The following is a 21,838-nucleotide window of genomic DNA, read 5'->3' on the forward strand; positions in this document are numbered from 1 at the left end:
TTTTGCATGAATACTTTTTCTTTTCTTGGTCTGTAAAAAATGTCAGCAGAGGGTCATTTCTTGAAATTATATTCTCCACTTTACAGAAGAGACACCAAGAGTCCTGCTGGGTCTTCATCAGGTAAGCAGTCGCTGATTCAGTGTGTATAGTTTGATAAATATTTTTTTAAAGATATAAATATGTATTTTTTCAAACTCCTCGTCTGGTTCTTTTAGGAAATCACGTTGAGGATGAATTTAATGATGAAGACGACACAATCATAGAATCAGTGAGTTCTCTGATATTGTGTTAATCTTTGTCTTTAGCAGCTATAAATGGTCTTTTGTTGTTATACGTTTAATATTTGGTAATTTAGAACTATGAAGAGAGAGAGAGAGAGAGAGAGAGAGAGAGAGAGAGAGAGAGAGAGAGAGAGAGAGAGAGAGAGAGAAGGAAAAAAAAAAACAACAACAACAACAACAACAACAACAAAAAAAAAAAAAAAAAAAAACACCCATCTCGCCCCTGCGGGCGGTTTGTCCTTCAAGCTCGGGTCCTCTACCAGAGGCCTGGGAGCTTGAGGGTCCTGCGCAGTATCTTAGCTGTTCCCAGGACTGCGCTCTTCTGGACAGAGATGTCCGATGTTGTTCCCGGGATCTGCTGGAGCCACTCGCCTAGCTTGGGAGTCACCGCACCTAGTGCTCCGATTACCACGGGGACCACCTTCACCCTCCACATCCTCTCGAGCTCTCCTCTGAGCCCTTGGTATTTCTCCAGCTTCTCGTGTTCCTTCTTCCTGATATTACTGTCATTCGGAACCGCTACATCGATCACTACGGCCGTCTTCTTCTGTTTGTCTACCACCACTATGTCCGGTTGGTTAGCCACCACCATTTTGTCCGTCTGCATCTGGAAGTCCCACAGGATCTTAGCTCGGTCATTCTCCACCACCCTTGGGGGCATCTCCCATTTTGACCTCAGGACTTCCAGGTTATACTCGGCACAGATGTTCCTGTACACTATGCCGGCCACTTGGTTATGGCGTTCCATGTATGCCTTGCCTGCTAGCATCTTGCACCCTGCTGTTATGTGCTGGATTGTCTCTGGGGCATCTTTACACAGCCTGCACCTGGGGTCTTGCCTGGTGTGATAGACCCCAGCCTCTATGGATCTTGTACTCAGAGCTTGTTCTTGTGCTGCCATGATTAGTGCCTCTGTGCTGTCTTTCAGTCCAGCTTTGTCCAGCCACTGGTAGGATTTCTGGATATCAGCCACCTCCTCTATCTGCCGGTGGTACATACCGTGCAGGGGCCTGTCCTTCCATGATGGTTCCTCGCCTTCCTCCTCTTTCTTGGGTTTCTGCTGCCTGAGGTATTCACTGAGCACGCTGTCAGTTGGGGCCATCTTCGTGATGTATTCGTGGATGTTTCTTGTCTCATCCTGGACTGTGGTGCTGACACTCACCAGTCCCCGGCCCCCTTCCTTCCGCTTAGCGTACAGCCTCAGGGTGCTGGACTTGGGGTGAAACCCTCCATGCATGGTAAGGAGCTTTCTTGTCTTTATGTCAGTGGCTTCTATCTCCTCCTTTGGCCAGCCTATTACCCCAGCAGGGTACCTGATCACGGGCAGGGCGTAGGTGTTGATGGCCCGGATCTTGTTCTTACCGTTCAGCTGACTCCTCAGGACTTGCCTGACCCTCTGCAGGTACTTGGTGGTTGCAGCTTTCCTAGCGGCCTCTTCATGGTTCCCATTCGCTTGCGGGATCCCCAGGTACTTGTAACTGTCCTCTATGTCTGCAATGTTGCCTTCTGGTAGTTCAATCCCCTCAGTTCTGACTACCTTCCCTCTCTTTGTTACCATCCGACTACACTTCTCCAGTCCGAATGACATTCCAATGTCATTGCTGTATATCCTAGTAGTGTGTATCAGTGAATCGATGTCTCGTTCACTCTTGGCATACAGCTTGATGTCATCCATGTACAGGAGGTGGCTGACAACCGCTCTGTTCCGTAGTCGGTATCCGTAGCCAGTCTTGTTAATGATCTCACTGAGGGGGTTAAGGCCTATGCAGAACAGCAGTGGGGACAGAGCATCTCCTTGGTAGATCCCGCACTTGATGGTGACTTGTGCTATGGGCTTGGAGTTGGCCTCTAGTGTTGTACGCCACATCCCCATTGAGTTCCCGATGAAGGCTCTTAGGGTCCTGTTGATCTTGTACAATTCTAGGCATTCCAGTATCCAGCTGTGGGGCATTGAGTCATAGGCCTTCTTGTAATCAATCCAGGCTGTGCACAGGTTGGTCAGTCTGGTCTTGCAGTCTCGGCTGACTGTTCTGTCTACCAGTAGCTGGTGTTTTGCGCCTCTGGTATTCTTGCCAATCCCTTTCTGTGTCCCACTCATGTATTGACCCATGTGCCTATTCATCTTAGCCGATATGATGCCTGACAGGAGCTTCCATGTAGTACTGAGGCAGGTTATTGGTCGGTAGTTGGATGGGACCGGTCCCTTCTTATGACACCCTCGTGTCATAGATAAACACGAGGGTAAGGTTTCTCCTACTGGGACTGATCAAATGTTTTGTAAGACCAAAGAGCTTTGATAATGATTACACAGCAGTTAGGCAAAACTTTTATCTGACTACAAAGGCACCTGTATAGCCTGGGTAGGCTACTATAGGCAACAAGAATTGCCTCTGAAAGTTGATGTGTTTGAATTTGAAAAATGGGAATTTAAGGATCTGAGTGGCTTTGACAAGGCCCAGTGATAACAAGACTGGGTCTTGAAAACGGCAGGTCCTCTGGGCTGTGTCCCTATATCCAATAGTTATTTCCTACCCAAGATGGTCTAAGGAAGGACAACCAGTAAAAAGGCAACAGCATTAAAGGCACCCAAGGCCTGTGTAGTCCAGTCACACAGAAGAAAAGCTACAGTCGCACAAACCTGATGGCTATGGATTGCAGTTACAACAGCCATAGGCTATATATAAAAGAAGGAAGTAGCTCTGTGGTTTAAAAAGGACTATCCTGATTGCAAAAAAAAAGAGGAATATGAAAAATTGTTTTCTAGAACTTTAAGCACTTCTTGGTGAGTTTATGATCTCAGCAAGTAGTTTAACACAACTGCTCATCTATGGGATCTGCTGACAAAATGAGACCCATCCATGAGGCCCTGCCTTGCAGCTTAAAGGAGCTCCTATTGTGATATTGGTGCGTGATACCTCAGGAAACCTGCAGAGGGCTTGTGGAATCCCTGCCTTGACAGCTCAAAGGTGTTACTGTGGCACAAAGCAGATCTCATATTAGGCAGGTGATTTTAATGTTGTGGCTGATTAATCTTTATGACTTCTATAAATGAGAAATACACAAATATTTCACATTTATAAAACATAAAGTGAAGGTTATGTGCAAGTTTTGTTTGAAAAAGCATTATTAAGATATATTCACTGAAAAAGCAGAAATGTGCCATGTCAAACACTCATCTAGAAAGCTTAGGAAGTTGCTGTTGCATGAAATGTGTAGATTTTTGAAGAATCAGACAGGAGTAAGAATATTGAAATGATAAAAAGCTGGGATGATTTATAGAACTAAGTCTCTTCTTAGGGTCCAGTCCTGAGCAGAAAGCTGTCCAAAGCCCGGGTCAAGTCACCGGTGGATCCTCTGTCTCACGCCCAAGCTCCACTGCCCCCTCCCTCTCCTGGCCAGTCCAAATCTTCCCCTCCATACTTCACCTCCCTGCACTAGCTCGGCCATACCCCTGGCTCCGCCTGAACATGCCAGTGTATCCATTAGCTCCTCCTCTTCCTCTCCTGTGGCTCTTCCCTCAAGTCCAGAGCCCAAAATTGACTCCAGCAGCTTCTGGAAAAGCTGTAATGCAGCAGGATGTACAGAGGCCATCTTCACTGACTTCCTTGATGGCATGAAAAATATCTCCAGCAAAATCCAATCAGATCAGGCCAGCCAGGAGGGTAAGGATGCATGACACTTATGAGACTCTGTCTGACATTTTTTAATGTTTTAAACTGGGGATTATGGAAATCGTTTTTTGTTTTTTTCCTCCACAGAATATGATCTTGCATTGTCGGTGATGGCAGCTTCTGGAAAATTGTCAGAATTTGTGGCTAAGCAGCAGGAAGGTAAAGTACACAGTACTGCTCTAGGGGTGTGGTATTAGTTGGCCGATTACTCTCTTTGGTTAACAGTAATTAATGTCTGCTTCATTGATAGCATTTCAAGAGATTTCAACAGATGACCTTTACAATACCATGGAAACTGTGTGTATTGATATATTCTGTAATTCAATGAGAAAAAAAATGACACAGCAATGGTCAGTGGAAACCAAAATCTACAACTGTATAAGGGAGTAATTCAAATATCAAGTTAAGTTAAAAATTGCAATGACAGGCTGATTCAACTTGTGTCCTAATGTGGCTCATTAGACACCATCTGACATCTGGGCACGCTTATTAGACATTGGGGATTGTGTCACTGAGCTCCTGGACACTTTGCAGAGATATATGGCAGGACCAGATGCACCTCTGGTCCTTTGTCAGGTCTTTGATGGGTTTTTTCTTAAGGATACTGTTCATCTGCTGCAGGTTGTTTTTTTTTCCCTTTAAGCCTGCAACTGTTTTTGTCCTCCATTAGTCAAGTTTCTGCTAATCTATTAAGGACACAGTGCACAGCATTACTGAAATGCCAAGTTTCCAGCTAAAAGCTCTTTGGGAACTATTTCAGCAGTTTAAAAAAAAAAAAAAAAAAAAAAACATACTGTAGAAATAATTGCTATTAAGTCGTTTTACTTTTTGTTGTTTTACTTTTAAAAGATGTTTCTCCTTTTTTTATTGTAATCACTAAATGACAGCTCACTGTGGTTACAGAGCTACAGAAGAAACAAATGGAACTGCAGAAGGCGGCGGCAGCGATGAAAGATGTTGTCTCAGCACTGAGAAAATGAGCTGATGAGCAGCTACTGAGTGTTAGCTATTAAAGCTAGGTTTTTTTGTCTGTGATTACATTTTTAACATTTTATAAAAAAAATATATATATTTATACTTTTATATGGAATAGGCCTTAATATGAATGTTATTTTAGCTGAGTGAAAAACTGAACTGTGATTCAGGATTTTTTTTTTTGTTTTTTTTGCTGTATTTGAGTTGCTAAAAATTTGGGGGGGTTTTTGTAATTCAAGACTGTTCTTTTTTCCTATAGGGTGCAGAATTATTGCAGAATAGGCAATGATTTTCACATCTCTCATGATGTTCTACTCAAGCTGTATAGCTCGAAAGTATACAAAATATATGTGATCTATGAAAGGGTGGTCTAATGACATCAACACCCTATATCAGGTGTGCATAATTATTAGGCAACTTCCTTTCCTTTGGCAAAATGGGTCAAAAGAAGGACCTGACAGGCTCAGAAAAGTCAAAAATAGTGAGATATCTTGCAGAGGGATGCAGCAGTCTTAAAATTGCAAAGCTTCTGAAGCGTGATCATCGAACAATCAAGCGTTTCATTCAAAATAGTCAACAGGGTCGCAAGAAGCGTGTGGAAAAACCAAGGCGCAAAATAACTGCCCATGAACTGAGAAAAGTCAAGCGTGCAGCTGCCAAGATGCCACTTGCCACCAGTTTGGCCATATTTCACAGCTGCAACATCACTGGAGTGCCCAAAAGCACAAGGTGTGCAATACTCAGAGACATGGCCGAGGTAAGAAAGGCTGAAAGACGACCACCACTGAACAAGACACACAAGCTGAAACGTCAAGACTGGGCCAAGAAATATCTCAAGACTGATTTTTCTAAGGTTTTATGGACTGATGAAATGAGAGTGAGTCTTGATGGGCCAGATGGATGGGCCCGTGGCTGGATTGGTAAAGGGCAGAGAGCTCCAGTCCGACTCAGACGCTGGCAAGGTGGAGGTGGAGTACTGGTTTGGGCTGGTATCATCAAAGATGAGCTTGTGGGGCCTTTTCGGGTTGAGGATGGAGTCAAGCTCAACTCCCAGTCCTACTGCCAGTTTCTGGAAGACGCCTTCTTCAAGCAGTGGTACAGGAAGAAGTCTGCATCCTTCAAGAAAAACATGATTTTCATGCAGGACAATGCTCCATCACACGCGTCCAAGTACTCCACAGCGTGGCTGGCAAGAAAGGGTATAAAAGAAGAAAAACTAATGACATGGCCTCCTTGTTCACCTGATCTGAACCCCATTGAGAACCTGTGGTCCATCATCAAATGTGAGATTTACAAGGAGGGAAAACAGTACACCTCTCTGAACAGTGTCTGGGAGGCTGTGGTTGCTGCTGCACGCAATGTTGATGGTGAACAGATCAAAACACTGACAGAATCCATGGATGGCAGGCTTTTGAGTGTCCTTGCAAAGAAAGGTGGCTATATTGGTCGCTGATTTGTTTTTGAATGTCAGAAATGTATATTTGTGAATGTGGAGATGTTATATTGGTTTCACTGGTAAAAATAAATAATTGAAATGGGTATATATTTGTTTTTTGTTAAGTTGCCTAATAATTATGCACAGTAATAGTCACCTGCACACACAGATATCCCCCTAAAATAGCTAAAACTAAAAACAAACTGAAAACTACTTCCAAAAACATTCAGCTTTGATATTAATGAGTTTTTTGGGTTCATTGAGAACATGGTTGTTGTTCAATAATAAAATTATTCCTCAAAAATACAACTTGCCTAATAATTCTGCACTCCCTGTATTTTTATTGCACAATACAAAGATTTATATCAAAATGTATCCCACAAGATTCTTGAACTGTAAAAAAGAACTGAAAAAGGTTTACCATATAATGTTTAAGGAATTTCCATGTTCACAGTGTCTGTTTTTTCTTATGTTATTTATCAAAGAAGAGTTTTAAAAAGTGAAATGTTTTAAGACAGTAATGACAGTATTTCAGCGATGTGTTGAATTAATCACTTGAAGTTAAGTTACTTGAGCAGTTTTATATATATATTTTTTTTTCCATACTTTCATCATTTTATATTTTTCGTTTTTGCAGAAAGTGTTAACATGTTCTGGTTTACTGGCACCCCAAAGAAAAACCTGATGTGCAGTTTTTCTGACTTTACTATGATTTTTTTTTTTTTTTTAAGTTTTTTTCTCCATTTTGTCTCATTGAGAAGTTTACAGATAACAAAAAGATCAAGGTGTTTTTATTTATTTGCATAGGTTAGATAATTTAACTGGCACTTCATGACCCTCAGTTTCAAATATCTTTCAAAAATATTCACAGCAGTAGTGCAGAAGTTACAAAAACCACTTTATAAATGCTTATACTGTAAAATTATCTTTTCATAATACAGATTGAAATCTAATAAATGTCACATGCCTTAAACTGGATTCATATGTTTCTGGTTTGTGTGAACTGACAACCAGGCATGTTTAACTGCCTGTAAATATACATTATGGTGCTTTAGCTGCTTATAATAACTCAATCTAACATATGGAATCTGATCATCAAGAATGAAATGCAAAAAATTGTAAAGATTAAACCCAAATTCCCATCTTCCAATCTAAACAGAAAACTGTGGAAGCCTTTTTACTGCCTTGAAGTTGACCTACACAGATCTAATCAAGCCTTTGAGGCTTAAGGCTCAGTGTCCTGTCTTTAAATACTGTAAGGATTAAAAAAAAATTAGTTTAGATTCTCATATTTCAAACTGAAAACCATTCAATCTAAATGACATCCAAACTATGATGACCTCTTATAGTAAAGAGAAGTAAACTCATCCTGAAAGTACACATGCAAAACCTACAAGTAACTTGGTCACTTAAACAGAATACTAGAAATAGTAAAGCCATGACAGGCAACTGGCAAGAATAGTTTTTGTTAAAAACAAATAACTTCAAGCACTGGCATGTCTCTCAATTAATCTGAGCTCCTACTTTACACAATGTGTAAATTAAAAGTCAGGCACTGTTGGAAACAGCTACTGTAACACCATTATGGAACAATGCTGCAACCTTACAGCTCTGATTTTAGTCATTTCAGTCATCTGAAAGAAGATGAACCACAAATCTGACAGTGATGGTAAATCTAAAGATTTCTACTGAAATTATGTGCAAATGTCCATCTGATGGTAACGATGTATTAGGCAAAATCCTTCCTGGAGTCCAGCCGTGTGTTTTGCATCAGCCCAAATCAGCACCTTGAGACGTGGTCAATTTTTGAAGGCTCCGCAGCGACTGGCTCGACAAATGAAATCTTTGAGCAGATTACCGTCAATTTGCCAGAAAGCAGCAGTCTGAGTCACCTCAGTCAGGTGATTAACGCAGAATTTGAAGCAGAATTCTTCAAGGTCCTGAATGACAGAGAAGAGCACAAATAAATAAACTGTTCTTCATCTTGGTCAAACGCTCCAACAGCAGAGAGTCTGAGTGTCTCGTAGTGCTGACCCAGCTTCCTGCATCCTGGTGATCGTCCCAGTTCCACTGTTCTAAGCCCCAGTTGCTCACACATGGTTTGCTTTTTTCTCATGTAGAACACAGCTGCCAACAGTCTGCATCAGATCTATTTTATTCACTACATGTAACTTAGTGTTGTTAGGTGAGGGAGACGGAGTGGATGCAGGAAGGGTGCAGGAGGAAGGAGGCAGCACACATGATGCCCACTCTGTAGTGGTGGATGCATCAGACTATTAGTAGCCGTGCTGACATGTCGGTACAATATGACATCAAATAGTCTGCGTCATGCATCCTCACTTCTATTGGATAAAAAGATCAAATCAGGGCTGCACTGCATGTGTGAAAATGATTACAGAGGCAGCTGCAGATCAGCAGGTGGAGCTGGTCATCCACCAATCAGGACTGGTGGGTGTTTTCATTAACTGTTTTTTTAAAAAAAGTTTTTCACCCCAGCAAGAGCAAAATCTACTTTTAAGCTTTGAAGCTTTAAAGGGCTTCAAGAACAAAAGATTTCTATCATTCATGCATGCAGTTATGAAGTCCTTCATAAGAACATGAAGAACTGAGGTATGAAATTAAAAATTCTTCATTTTAATATTGCAGCTTAGTATTTTTTGCAAAAACACAAAAGCACAATTGACTCTCTAGGCTCCACAAACACTTGCTGAAAAAAAAATTATCAAAATTTCAGTGCATTTTATTTGGAATTAGCAGAATTTTATATTTAAAAACAATTACTTAAAAGAAGGGACACATGATTAAGGGGATAACAATTCAGGTTTTTACTGGAAACAAAGTAACAGTAAGTACACCCTGACAATACAGCATATTTACATCATAAGATGGGAAAATGTTTGTTTTTCTTTCTGCAAAACTCCCCTGAAATTGCACACTACTTAAAGTTCCTTATGCAGTACTTAAATGTACTTACAGTATAATTATTATTATGTTACCTCCTTATTCTTGTGTACCTATCTTTAATTATTTGTAGGTAAATAGTTACATACAATATATAATTACATTGTAATTTCAAATAAAATGATTGAAATTACATTTAACTACCAGGGAATTACACCCTTAGTCACGGGCTGTATTATAAAATGTTGCCTAATCTTCTATAGATCATGTTTAGAGTGCTTTCATTAAAAAAATTAATGAAAGAAGATTTTGAAACTGAAATTTTAGCTGATTACAGATCAAATGGTGAGTGCAGCCTCAGATTAAAAATATAATCAATTAAAAAGAATATATGTTACTCCTGCCAAGTTTAGTATAAACTTTTCATAGTTTATATTAAAACTGTACCAAACATATGCGATACATGCAGATGCAGTTTCACTGTGACTGGCAATACAGAAAGGTTAAACTTTTGGGACGAGCTCAGGATCATAAGAAAAAAAGGGTTCATATCTCAAAAACACATTTCACTAGACCCAAAGCTGTTTTTACTTGATTTGTATCCAGAAGGATGCAAACATGAATTAATCTTATTCTTTTGTTTTGGAGACAGCATGTTATCCACTGGAGAAGACAGATAATGTCAAACTTTCCCCCCAAAAAGAATAATATATATATATTAAAGGACTCTATATAAAAGGGTCTGGAGACTCATTTTTCAACTTTATAAAAGATTTTGGTTGGAACAGTTTAATAGTTTAACTATACTTAATAATAATTCATCATTAATAACACTGCACTTAACTATGCAGCATTAATAATTTGTTACATCAGTGGATTGGACACGACTTTGACACAGTTTTCTTTTCTAAGTATGTGAATAGCCAGATTTAATTTAAATGATTTGTTTGGTTTTTTGTGTTGAAGATAATAAAAAACAAAAACAACAACAAAAAACACATTGTTGGGGGAAGAAAAAGTGGGTAGTTCAATTCCCACTGACTTTTCCTTGGACAACATACTGCAAATTGCAACTAAGCAATGTATATAAAGAATTAGCTTGATCATAATGTGTGTGTGAACGGGTAATAATGTAGTATAGAATTCTTTTGAGAGGTCAGTAAGCCTAGGAAAGTGCTTTAAACACCAGTCAAAATACATTCATTGTCTATATATATTGCTAGCATCACTACCTAATGTGAATCACTGCCTGATTTGAGTCATTTTCCTGCACATAAGGTTCACCTGCCTGTGGTGTCTGTCAGGTTCACATATGTGGGACTCACAGTGACAGATGCTTTAGCATTTATGTTCTGTCTAATTTGTAGCCTAACTGATAAAAGAAGTGTGGGAGCATTTTCAGGATTTCATATTAATGCTAATGTAAATGCAATTACCAGCACACAAGTCATAATAAAATGAATCAGACTTTATTGGTAGGTCCTATTAAAAGTTCCAGACAGCCATGTCTGGCTTTGAAACTGAAACCTATGCTAACAAATACGTTCTATTACCTCTGTACAGACAGGCTAATAGTTTCCCTCTTGTTTGCATAATTTATGCAAAACAGGCTGCTGGCTGTAGCATCATACTGGCTGTACAGACCTGTGAGTGACATCAACCTTCTTACTGCATTCTCAGTAGGAGTGAATAAGCCTATTTAGAAAACAAAGATTTTCACAAAGCGGAACTGAGGGAGCCAGCTGTTTTTTCTGTGATTTAATCTAAAATATCAATTTTACATGTGTTTTTCAAAGTAAAAAGAGCTTTCAAGGATATTTGCATGTTATCACACATGCAACTGATAGTTGGTAGACTGACCTCTGCATCATAGCGCACAGCGGCAGACAGCAGAGAAAAAGCATTTTCGACGGTGATTCCCCTCTTGATAATGTGCTGACACAGACGTTTTAGGCGGTTCTCACAATACGAGGTGGCCAGATCCAGCAGCCCTGGGCGCACACAGAATCACACAGCACTGGAATTATGATTATATTCAAGAACTTTTAGATGTAGTCCATTATCTTTCTCAAAAATAAATAAAAATTCAAAAAAGTAATAAACTCATGACAAATAGATATCGTTGTTACCAATATCACTGATACTAGGTCAATGGGTAGTACTGAAATAACTCAGAGATCATGTGGTGAAGTGTATGTGGGACTGACCAATAGCGTCCTCGGGAGGCAACTCCACATTGTCTGTGTAGAGGAACTCCAGAAACGAACGGTACACAGGGTACGAGAACTGGTCTATTTCAATCACCTCCTTGATGTCTTCGTTCCAGTGAGACTGGAACATTGATCTGAAATGTTCACATCTGCACAGCAAACGACACAGACACAGGTGTTACAAGAACCATTTCTGCGTGCTTCTTTTTAAACGGTTTATAATTCCCACAACCCGATAAACCAGCTTGGTTGTTAAATTCAAACCTGATCTTGAGAACTGCTTTGTGGACATAGATGTATTTTCCATCAACACAGAACTTGAGGTCCGCTGTCTCTGGGTTGTCAAACTCCTTTTTCAGAGACTGAGCCACAGTCAAGAAATCATCATGTTCTGGAGGGGGGAAAAAAACGGCACACATACAGATCCCACAACACTCGAGCTCTGGCAACAGAAAGATAACAACTATAGCAATGAGACCAATCCCACTTCCAAAAAGGTGGGAAGCTGTGTAGAAAACACTGAAAGATTTTCAGATCCTTTAAACCCTATATTTGGTATACAAAGACAAGACAAAGACAGCATGTCACATGTTGAAACTGAAACTTTTATTACTTTTGATAAATATATGCTCATTTTTAGTTTGAGGCCAGCATTACACTTTTAAAAAAAGGGACAAGGACAACAAAAAACTTTGTAAGGTGTTCTCTAGTTAAATAAAATAAATTATAGAGTTTTAAGTATTTTTTTTTTTACAGTGTGCATATGTAGTGAGAGCAAAACTTGACTCCTCCCACAAAACCCATACCTAATTTAAATACGGTTGTTGTACCCTTCAAGGTCATCTTCGTGCTCACACTGGAAGCCATTCTTACCACTTGCATGGAACTATCTGGGATGCACACTGGATCCCTTCAAATGTGGCAAAACGCCAAGAAATTGCACATCGCTGAGTAGGAAAGTGCATAGATAGAAAACATAAAGAAATGTTTTTTGGGCACCATTTGGGCACTAGTCACTGTTCAAATCATCGCCTCGATGTCTTGCCCCAAAAATTTATATAGTAGAACATCAAATTGTCAGTTCAACGCTGAAAGAAAATCAAAAAAAGCATTCCCCCGGTCACTTTTCTAACCAGAAGCCTGACTAGGAAGTAGGATTTGGTCTTATCCAGCTGACCTCAGGGTTAACTCTGGGTTCTCTGTATTATGTAAGGCAGTTTACTTCTTTCCAGGATACACTGCCAGCTTACACTGTAGAGATAACCTGCTACACAGTAAGTTTTCCTGTTTCACTTTAGAAAGCTAAAAACGTTTACTTTAGTTTTTATTAGTTTGAGTGTTAGTTTTAGTCTTTTTTTAAAAGTTAGTTTTCAAAGTTCACAACATCATTTCATTTTTTCCAAAGTCTATATTTTATTTCTATTTGTTTTAACTAAAATGTCTTTTACATTACATCTTTAGGGTTGATTACCTTGTTGTGAACCACCTTTGTGTGACCGCTTAGCCTGATTCCACATGTTGGGGTAAGGAAAGCTAGATAATGGAAAGAAAGCCTGGGTGTGCTGAACTTGTTTCGTAATACAAGCCGGAGATGCGTTGACTTCAAGATTGGACTTTTCAAATGAAAACTGCTCTTTGGTCTCCACGTTATAGCCAAAGAACCAACTTAAGTTTGACACAAGTCGGCATGTAAGACTTCCAAGGAGAGGTGCACAAGAAGACGACATTGAAGAGAACAGTGGAGTCAATACATTTTATAATTGCACATCAAATAAAAAAGGCTTCATAAAACAAACAGTGATCAATAGCCATACATTTGTGTTTAATGGAATGAAATCACAAAATTAATAATACTACAGAATTAGTGCTATTGTTGGACTCTTTCAAATCATTCTCTTACCCACTGAGAGAAGCCTCCACATTACTGAGGGGGTGGCAAAGCAGGCAAAGACATCATCGGTACAGGCAAAGTGTGTCAGGTGAGGGAGCACTATGGACTGGCCCCTGCACTGGCCCCACATGTACACCTGACCGCTCTGGGTTTTAGCAGCTGACGTGTGTGTGGAGTGACAGGCAGCAATCTCTACAATTCTGTTAAAGGAGCAGAGAAGTCAGTGGATGGTGGTGCAGTGACAGGATGTGTGATGCTTTACCTCACCTCTCTTTCTCAGTCAGAATCTGAACTGGGCTCAGCTGGTTGCTCTTGTTGCCAGTGCCCAGTTGTCCATATGTGTTGGCACCCCAAGCGTAAAGCAACCCTTCATCCGTTAGTGCCATGGAGTGTGCATATCCTGACACGATCTAGAGAGGGGAAAAAAATCAAACAATGTTCAATTTAACATAGTATTTTAAACTCTTGTCTACAATAAATAAAATAATAATAAATTATTAGCAACACTTGTTAATACATTCTGTACTACAGATTTGCTTATTACAGCCTCTTAATTGTGGTTTCAATTCAATTTTATTTATACAGCGCCAAATCAAAACAATAGTTGCCTCAAGGCGATTTATATTGTAAGGTAGACCCTACAATAATACAGTTTCCTGTGTAAAATATTGTATTTTGGGGACTTTTTGGACAACATACAGCATCACACTCAAATTCTGGTGTTTTATAATTTTTCTGGCAGTAGTTTCACAGGAGTGCTAACATTTTAAATGATTACTGTAAAGAATGCTCATTTAAGGGGAAAAAAACATAAAAACAAGTGAATATAAACCCAACTACAGTTTAAATAAATAAAGTCACAGGCCCTGCATAAATCTGCATATCTGCATATCTAACATAGAGCTACTTATGCAATTTTATTCTGCACAAAAGAATATAAAATTTACAAATTTATTTATGAAAGTACTTTTCTGCATTAAAACAAAATTAAAAAAAGGTCTAACCTTTGATATTTTGGATAGAGATGTTATTATATATCATTTTAGATACTGGTATGTGTGGATTTTTGTTTTCTATGATTAGCATACGGATTATTGAGTTTCTGACACAAACAAGTCTAGTGATTATAATCAGTTCATTCCTGAGTCCTTGTTTTTGCCAAATTCCCTCAAGGCATTCGGCCAACCCAAAAACATAATACCTCAGGATCTAGCTGTAGTTGAGGCATATAAAAACATTAAAATATATGCAATCTTTTTTTAAAACTTCATACAAGTAGGAAAATTATTTCACAGTAACCTGACGTGTGTAATCTCACACCTGTTGCACACATAAACCCTGCAGACCAACAAGTCGACAGGGGGTGACCTGGTTCCCATTGTTTCCAAGTCCAAGTTGTCCGTTGCCGTTGTAGCCCCAGCCGTACACCTAGAGAGACACAAAGAGAACATGAGTGCTGCTTCGGTGAGAGTAAGCCAATACTGTTTCATAAAGCTCCAGGATAAGTTTAAAAAAAATCACCTCTCCATTGTCCACTACTGCCAGGGATGAGGTCTGACCACAGACGATACTCACAGCCACCTTGTTCTGCAGGCAGCTGGACACTCTGCGGGGTGTGGGCTGGTTCGCTGTGGAGCCTGAGCCCACTTGACCACAGTTATTGTAACCCCATGCATACACCTGCCAGGCAAAAAGGTAAAGTTAAGAATAAGAACAGGATGAAATTCTCTATGAAAGCCAGATACTTTAAAAATCATTTCAAAAGGTTATTACTCCCTCTGACTTCCCCTTCAAGTCAACAGATTTACCTTAAGGTCAAAGTGATAATGTAATATAAAGCTACTTAAAATGATGGTTCTTACTGCTTACATTGTTTGTACTGACAACATAAAGGCATACAAGGAATGATATAGGAGGATTATAAATATCACATTATAGTTTGCATCCAAATATCATGTCACATTTGACCTCTGACCTCACTTTTACATTTCACATCTGGCTTTTTTTAAGCTGACCCCATAACGTGTTACATCTTTAAAGAAAATACTGTCGAGAGAAAGAATGAGCTGCATCGTTACTGTCAGAGATGAGGTATAATATTTTATAATAAGCTCAAGTTATTCGTTGTTTAAGTCATTTACAAATCAATACCTATTATCTTTTACCTACTCCTCCATAATGTTCGTGAACTCAAAGTCATGCTACCCTTATCTCATTTTTAGTGTACTACAAATGTATGCATTTACATTTTATTTTTAATAACATCATTTATGAAAGTATGTGTAAACAAAATGAAATGTAAATATATTATACTAAATAATATAACACTATCCCCTTAAATGTAAATACTGTACAAAGAGTGAGCTGACTTGGCTCATGTTTAATGGTTATTACTGTTTTTTTGTTTGTTTAATTTTTTTGTAAGATTTGCAAGAACATGTCAGCCATGTTCACAGCAGTGAATGATGTTTCAAATGTGATTATTGTATCAGCTGTATAACAAGAAAAATACACAGACTCTCTGGCTACCAAGATAGCTGCGTCCCTCATATTAGGAAAAAAAAAGTTTGACCAGCCAGCATCTAAGAGAGCTCACTAACTGTGTGAAGCAATTCGAAGCACAATACATTCCTTGTGGCTGGGCTTATTTTTCTAGGTTCTTAACTCAGGGGGCTCAAATGTAGCTGTGACTGGAATACGGGTAAGTGTTAGGGTCTGTTAACTAGGTGACAGCTTTAGTCAGAGCAGAGTCATCTGTGTAATTAGAAAAGTTTCAAACAGGCTTCTGTATTTCCCTCTCTCTAAATCTGCTGTAAAAGTAAATTATTTTTGTCTCTCTTCTTTAACACCTACAAACTCACTTCTCCTGTATCAGTCAGAGCCATTGAGTGGTGAGAGCCACAGGCCACCTCTGTGACCTTCTTATTGAGCAGGTTGGCAGACACGAGCACTGGAGCTACTCCTTGGTTGGTTGTCCCATTTCCCAGCTGGCTGTAGCCATTATGGCCCCAGGCAAATAGCTCTCCATCTGAAATACAAAGAGTTTAGTCATTCTCCTGCACTTTTTAATCCAACTGTAAAGAGGAGGATTACATCTTTTGTTAAGCTACCCTCTGTGGCCAGCAGGATGTGGGGTCCACTACCGTAACTCAGGCTAACAACCTTTCTGCCGCTCAGGAAGTCCAATTTTTTGGGTACAATTGTGCTCAGGCTGTCCCCTGTTCCCAGGCAGTTGCTGCAGTTCAGCCCAAACACAAACACCTGAGTGTGGAGGTCGGGGGAGAGGAAAAAAGAAAAAAGAATTCACTGTTGATTGGTGATAAGGAGTGCTAAACAGACAGCGCCAGTCAGCTGAGTAGGGAACGGGTCAGAGTACAAACACAGAAACATCAACACCAGCAGGCAACACTGAGAGGAAGACGTGTGTTAATTGTGCAATAACATAGATAGAAAAGATCATTTTAAAAGAAAGGTGAATTTTCTTTCCTCACTTAAATTCATTACAATGGTATGAAAAATCTTTTTATACTTGACAAAGTTCCCATTCACAAACCTCTAAAAAGTGTTTTTCTTATCACAGCAGTACCATGATTTAGCCACTTAGCATGTCTTAAAGCAGAGGTGCTCACATTTCTAGGGGCCAGGAACCCCCAATTGGAGAAAAAAACCTTTCAAAGGACCCCCCCTTTCTCTTAAAATCTTAACATTGATTTAGCTGGCTTGGGTTTCGCATCACCTGATAATGTAGACTGACTCAAATATTTGTTAATGCTTATGAGCTAGATAATGTGCCAAGATACAAACCAAAAGGAGTGATTTGTTGCAGCCTTGCAAACAAATCATTTTATGACAAACTAACATAGAATTTCTTCTGGCCAAACAATAACCTTTTTTTTATTATTTATTTATTTATTTATTTATTTATTTATATAGTTGGTTGGTTAGTTAGCTAACCTTTATTTAACCAGGAGAATATGACTCACAAGCATGTCCTTGCCAAGAAAGACAGCAGTACAATAAACAGAGGTGTGTGTGTTATGCAACTCTATTTTATGCAACACAGACAAATACACACAGAAAAAAAACACAAATTAACTACAGTAAAATACAGCCGATTAAAAAAACGAAACCAACCAAAATTTAAAACTAAAACTTCAGCATCAATAAAGCCTAAAAAAAAAAAAAAAAAAAACCCCATCAATAGTCTTTATAATAAGTCATTGTCAGTAACGAGGGTAATAATATTCAGGCAAAACATTTTCAGGCTGAAGGAAGTGCAGTCTCTTTAAGTTCATTTAGTGAGACCACTTCCTTAAATTTAGTTAATTTTGCATCTGATTCTAGGAGTAAGGAGCTGCAAAGTTTAATGCTCTTTCTCTAAGTTCAGTGGAAATCTTTAAAGCACACAGAAGATACGAGTCTTGGGACCTAAGGCAATAAGTTAACAAACTTTCTGATCAATGTAAGTCAGTAAGATGGGAACAGACCAAGATATTATCAATAAGACTATATCAGAGGTTGAGTCTTCAAAATGGCAAAGCAGATCACCCGACCTAAGCATACAATGTACAGCATGTGACTCTTAAAAGCTTTAAAGTTTATAATAAATCTCAGTCCTCCATGACAGACAGAATCCAGCATATTTAAGCACAGTGAAGATCCCCTTGCATCACCATAATCGAACACTTTCACAAGAGTGGAATCAACATCTTAAGAGGTAACGACACACAACATGGTATAAACTGTGTATATAAATTTTATTAAAACATTTTCAAACCCTTTAGCTGGGTTGCAGAATCCTGGAGAACCACTGAGCTAAAACACCAACAACATCAAAGTAATTCAAATCAACTAGCTAGCTACTGCAAGTTTTAGTACTAATTAAAAAAGGATGAAAAGACCAGAGATCCATCCTTTTAAACAACTGTCTTTAACCCTTTATCACCCAAGTATCATACAGGCTGTCTGGACTTATTTTGTAATTTTGGCTATAAAATTACAAGATAATTCTCATCTTTCAGGAACATTTTTTCAATGTTCAGACAGCAGAACTTGTGAATGCTTTGTGAACCGTGATACACTGACTATCCCTGTAAAGCCTCCCTTCTTTTCTTTCCGAAACTGTTTGAGTTTTGCCTTTAGTACAAATGGTAATGGAGTTAGGGTCATTTAAAGAGCCCTCTCCCTAAGTCTGATTTTGTCAGAGGTTTCTTCCTGTTAAAAGGGAGTTTTTCCTTCCAACTGTCACCAAAGCCTTTGCTAATAGGGAATCATCTGATTGTTGAGGGTTTCTCTGTTTTCTCTGAGTTATTGTAGGGTCTTTATCACCTTACAATATAAGGTAAAGTGCCTTGAAGCAACTGTTGTTGTTCTGTGTTACACCATGTGAATAAATACTTTTCAGCAAGTCTCAACATTTTTGAGCTTTTTTAAAATGGCAAATAACTGATTTTCAACACTAGCAGTCAACTGCAATCTTTACACATCAGGCTGCTACATACAACATTTATAATTATTATTATTGTTATTTATTCTTTAACTTTTGGGTCTCTTTAGCTCCAGATGAAAAATCTGGTTCTTTCCCTGGAGCTATTCTCAGAAATATTGAGTACTACAGCTTAAAACACACAGCTACTGAGAGTCAGTCTCTGTTTATCATGCTACAATAACACTGACATAAAAAATGCAATGCAGTGTAAGCATGCTCTGTGGTGGATTACCTACTGTAAGCATGTTTTCTTCTACCACTGATTAAAGTTGAATGTGGTGTAAACTGAACCCAACAGCTGTTTTCAAGGTAGGGGACTCAAACAATCCACACTAGGCTGAATGAAATTATAATAATGTAAACATGAAATGTAGCTTAAAGGCTAAAAACGTGGAAAAACAACAGGTCATCTGACTATCAATTATGCAACATGAAGCAAGCTTCAAAGCTTTAAATCATCTCGCTCTTGATTAACACACAACCACAACCCTGTTTTCCCTCTGACCCCTCACCTCATCATCATTGGTAATGTAGATGGCCTCATTAGCAGATGATCCAAACACGCATGCTTTCCGTATGGAAGCGAGCTCCTGAGGACCCATCAGGCTGAAAATGGGCCACTTGGTTACATCCACCATGGTGTCCTCACAGTCTGTGGCAAGGGCGGCAGGCTAGAAGGATGAACTTCAATCCACAGGTAGGACACGGGACAGGGAGAGGGGGAAGGTCTGAAGAGGCAAGGCTGCCAGCGCTGCAGTCACTGGATGCAAGCACAAGCAAAATTGTTTTGTCTTCCAGATAATCATCTTTTCACAATATATTGCTAGTTCAGTCCAGCTTTAATTCAAAGGGCTTCATGTTTAATTTAAGGGGTTTTAACAAAAAAAAAAAAAAGGAGAGTCAATGGCTGTTTTGGAAGTACAGCCATTTTCATACATATTCAGAAGTTTTATAGCCAGATAAAGGCTATTCACTTGTTATTTCATGACAAAGTGTTTAATTTGCATTTTATTGCTTTTCATTGTAATTTTAAATATGAGGTCCAAAGAGACATCAGTGCAAGTGGAGGAGGTCATCATTAGGTGGAAAAAACAAAATAAAACATATCAGAGAGATTTTTAAAAAACTTTAGGTGGAGTCTAATCAACAATCTGCTACATTCTTTAAAAGAATCAGTGCACCAGGAACCTCAGCAAGACCAAAAGGCCTGAAAGACTACAGAAGACAACATTTAAAGTGCATTATGCTAGAAATCTTTCCATGGTTACATTCCTAACATTTAACCATGTGAAGAACGCTCTCAAGGAGGTAAACCCATGATTGTCATGTTTACGATAAAGAAACCCTTTCATGAATGTCAATATCGATTACACTGAAAAACAGAAAGACCAGATTATACATCTAAAATCTAAAAAACATCTAAAATTATTCGGACAGATGAACCCAAGATTAAAATTTTACCAGAATGATGGGAAGAGAAAAGTAAGGCGAGGGAAAGGAAAGGAGCAGCTTTGAAGAATACCACATCATCTGTCAAACATTGTTTAGGCAATATTATGTCATAGGTTTATATGGATGCCAGTGGAGCTAGGCCACTACTGTTCACTGGTGATGTGACTGCTCATAGAAGCAGCAAGGTGAATTATGATGTATACAGCCTTTACTTTTTGCTCAGATTCAAGCAAATGCTACAAAAATGATCAGTCTGCTCTTCACAACCGACATCAGATGACACTGCTAGCTGGGCCAATGTAATGTTGCGTCTTTACTTTCTTTTCCCTGTAGCTTACTCTAACTCAGATTTAAAAAGTATAATTCGGCTTTGTAGAATCTTCTACTTCATATTCATCACAGACATCACACACAGACATGCTGTTTTGACTCTCACTTATATGGTTATGGGTAAACACAGCTTATGATCCTCAAGGTCTTAAGGTTTTCTGATAAAATTGGTGTTAAAAGCGTAGTAAGCCGGGTCACAGAGGTTCTTTGTTTGGTAACAACACTGCTAAATCAGTGTTGCACTAAACACTAACTAAAACTTTAAGTGTAATATCTTTGCTTATTTTGGTAGACTGTAATCAACAGGATTTATAAAGGGATCATATATAAAATAAAGAAATGACCTTTGTTGCAATAATCTTTATGACTCTGTGTTATGCACCCACATTACAATTGCTCCACACCTTTAAGGTGACTTTAAATATCCCAAAAGAACTGTGATGTTATATTTTTCCCCCAATTTTTGCTGCCCTCTTGGCTAGCTTTCTCTTGAAAGAGCTATCTTAAATGTCAGTTAGACTTTCTCCCTGGATAAGTAAAGGATATATAAGAGCCTTTTCCCCCTATTAACAGCTTCTACCTTATGACATGAACGTTCTTTCTGGCTAAAACTTGGTATCATTCAGAAGAGATATGCTTGACAAGTACAACAGTTTAAAGACGGACTTTTTATTTATTTATTTATTTTTGACAAATGCCGGAAATCCCTTTTTGACACAACACAGGCGTCATCCCGTAAATACCCACCCCCTCCCACCTGCATCATGTGTAATGATTAAACCACTCGTAGTTACTGTTACATGACCACAGCTTGCTGTTTAATGTTTGCTATTGTTAACAAAGGCATTACTCAGCACAGTGAGTCCAGCTGACGCATCACAACACACCGTGAATGCAGCTGATACTGGACGCATCCGCTGGGAAAGTCAGTACTAACTTATCTTTTAATTGGCTACAGCTAGCGTTTAAGACTTTTAAAAAAATCACACATGTCAGTTTAAAAAGCTACAACATTAATACGTTCCCGTTGACTCACCCGTTAGGCAGGTCTGCTTCTACGGCCGTTGGCGGTTGCTCCTGGCCGCCTCACCATGGCACATAACGGCCGACAACAGTCCGTTTTCACTTTCTGCCGTAGCCGCCGCGCTCAAGTGCGTTTATTTGCGGAAGTGAGGAGAAAAATAATGTCACGTGATTCTAAGA

At 39.0% G+C, this 21,838-nt stretch overlaps 1 protein-coding gene and 1 long non-coding RNA gene across 4 annotated transcripts; one reads left to right on the plus strand and one right to left on the minus strand.

Moving 5' to 3' along the window:
- The first annotated feature begins 3,707 nt into the window (after window positions 1–3,707).
- On the plus strand, window positions 3,708–5,043 carry LOC109197558 (uncharacterized). The gene is made up of 3 exons (XR_002058609.2): window positions 3,708–3,944; window positions 4,041–4,112; window positions 4,857–5,043. It is a non-coding gene; the product is annotated as an uncharacterized LOC109197558 (long non-coding RNA).
- A 2,089-nt stretch (window positions 5,044–7,132) lies between these two features.
- On the minus strand, window positions 7,133–21,837 carry LOC100698075 (RCC1 and BTB domain-containing protein 1). Of its 3 annotated transcripts, none has more exons than XM_013275300.3 (12): window positions 21,672–21,834; window positions 19,366–19,613; window positions 16,476–16,626; window positions 16,227–16,393; window positions 14,887–15,045; window positions 14,686–14,793; window positions 13,633–13,775; window positions 13,375–13,565; window positions 11,739–11,916; window positions 11,472–11,623; window positions 11,125–11,255; window positions 7,133–8,303 (listed from the first exon to the last, which is right to left on the minus strand). In XM_013275300.3, the coding sequence occupies exons 2-12, from the start codon at window positions 19,489–19,491 to the stop codon at window positions 8,163–8,165; spliced, it is 1,647 nt and encodes a 548-aa protein (XP_013130754.1). In that variant the 5' UTR covers window positions 19,492–19,613; window positions 21,672–21,834; the 3' UTR covers window positions 7,133–8,162. The 3 variants fall into 3 exon arrangements, with proteins under 3 accessions (XP_013130754.1, XP_003451657.1, XP_013130755.1); XM_003451609.5 differs by having other exon boundaries at window positions 11,739–11,865; window positions 21,672–21,827; XM_013275301.3 differs by lacking the exon at window positions 7,133–8,303 and adding an exon at window positions 10,638–10,959 and having other exon boundaries at window positions 21,672–21,837.
- Between the last annotated feature and the right edge of the window lies 1 nt (window position 21,838).

This window comes from Oreochromis niloticus, linkage group LG16 (genome assembly GCF_001858045.2).
Source record: "Oreochromis niloticus isolate F11D_XX linkage group LG16, O_niloticus_UMD_NMBU, whole genome shotgun sequence".
NCBI lineage: Eukaryota > Metazoa > Chordata > Actinopteri > Cichliformes > Cichlidae > Oreochromis > Oreochromis niloticus.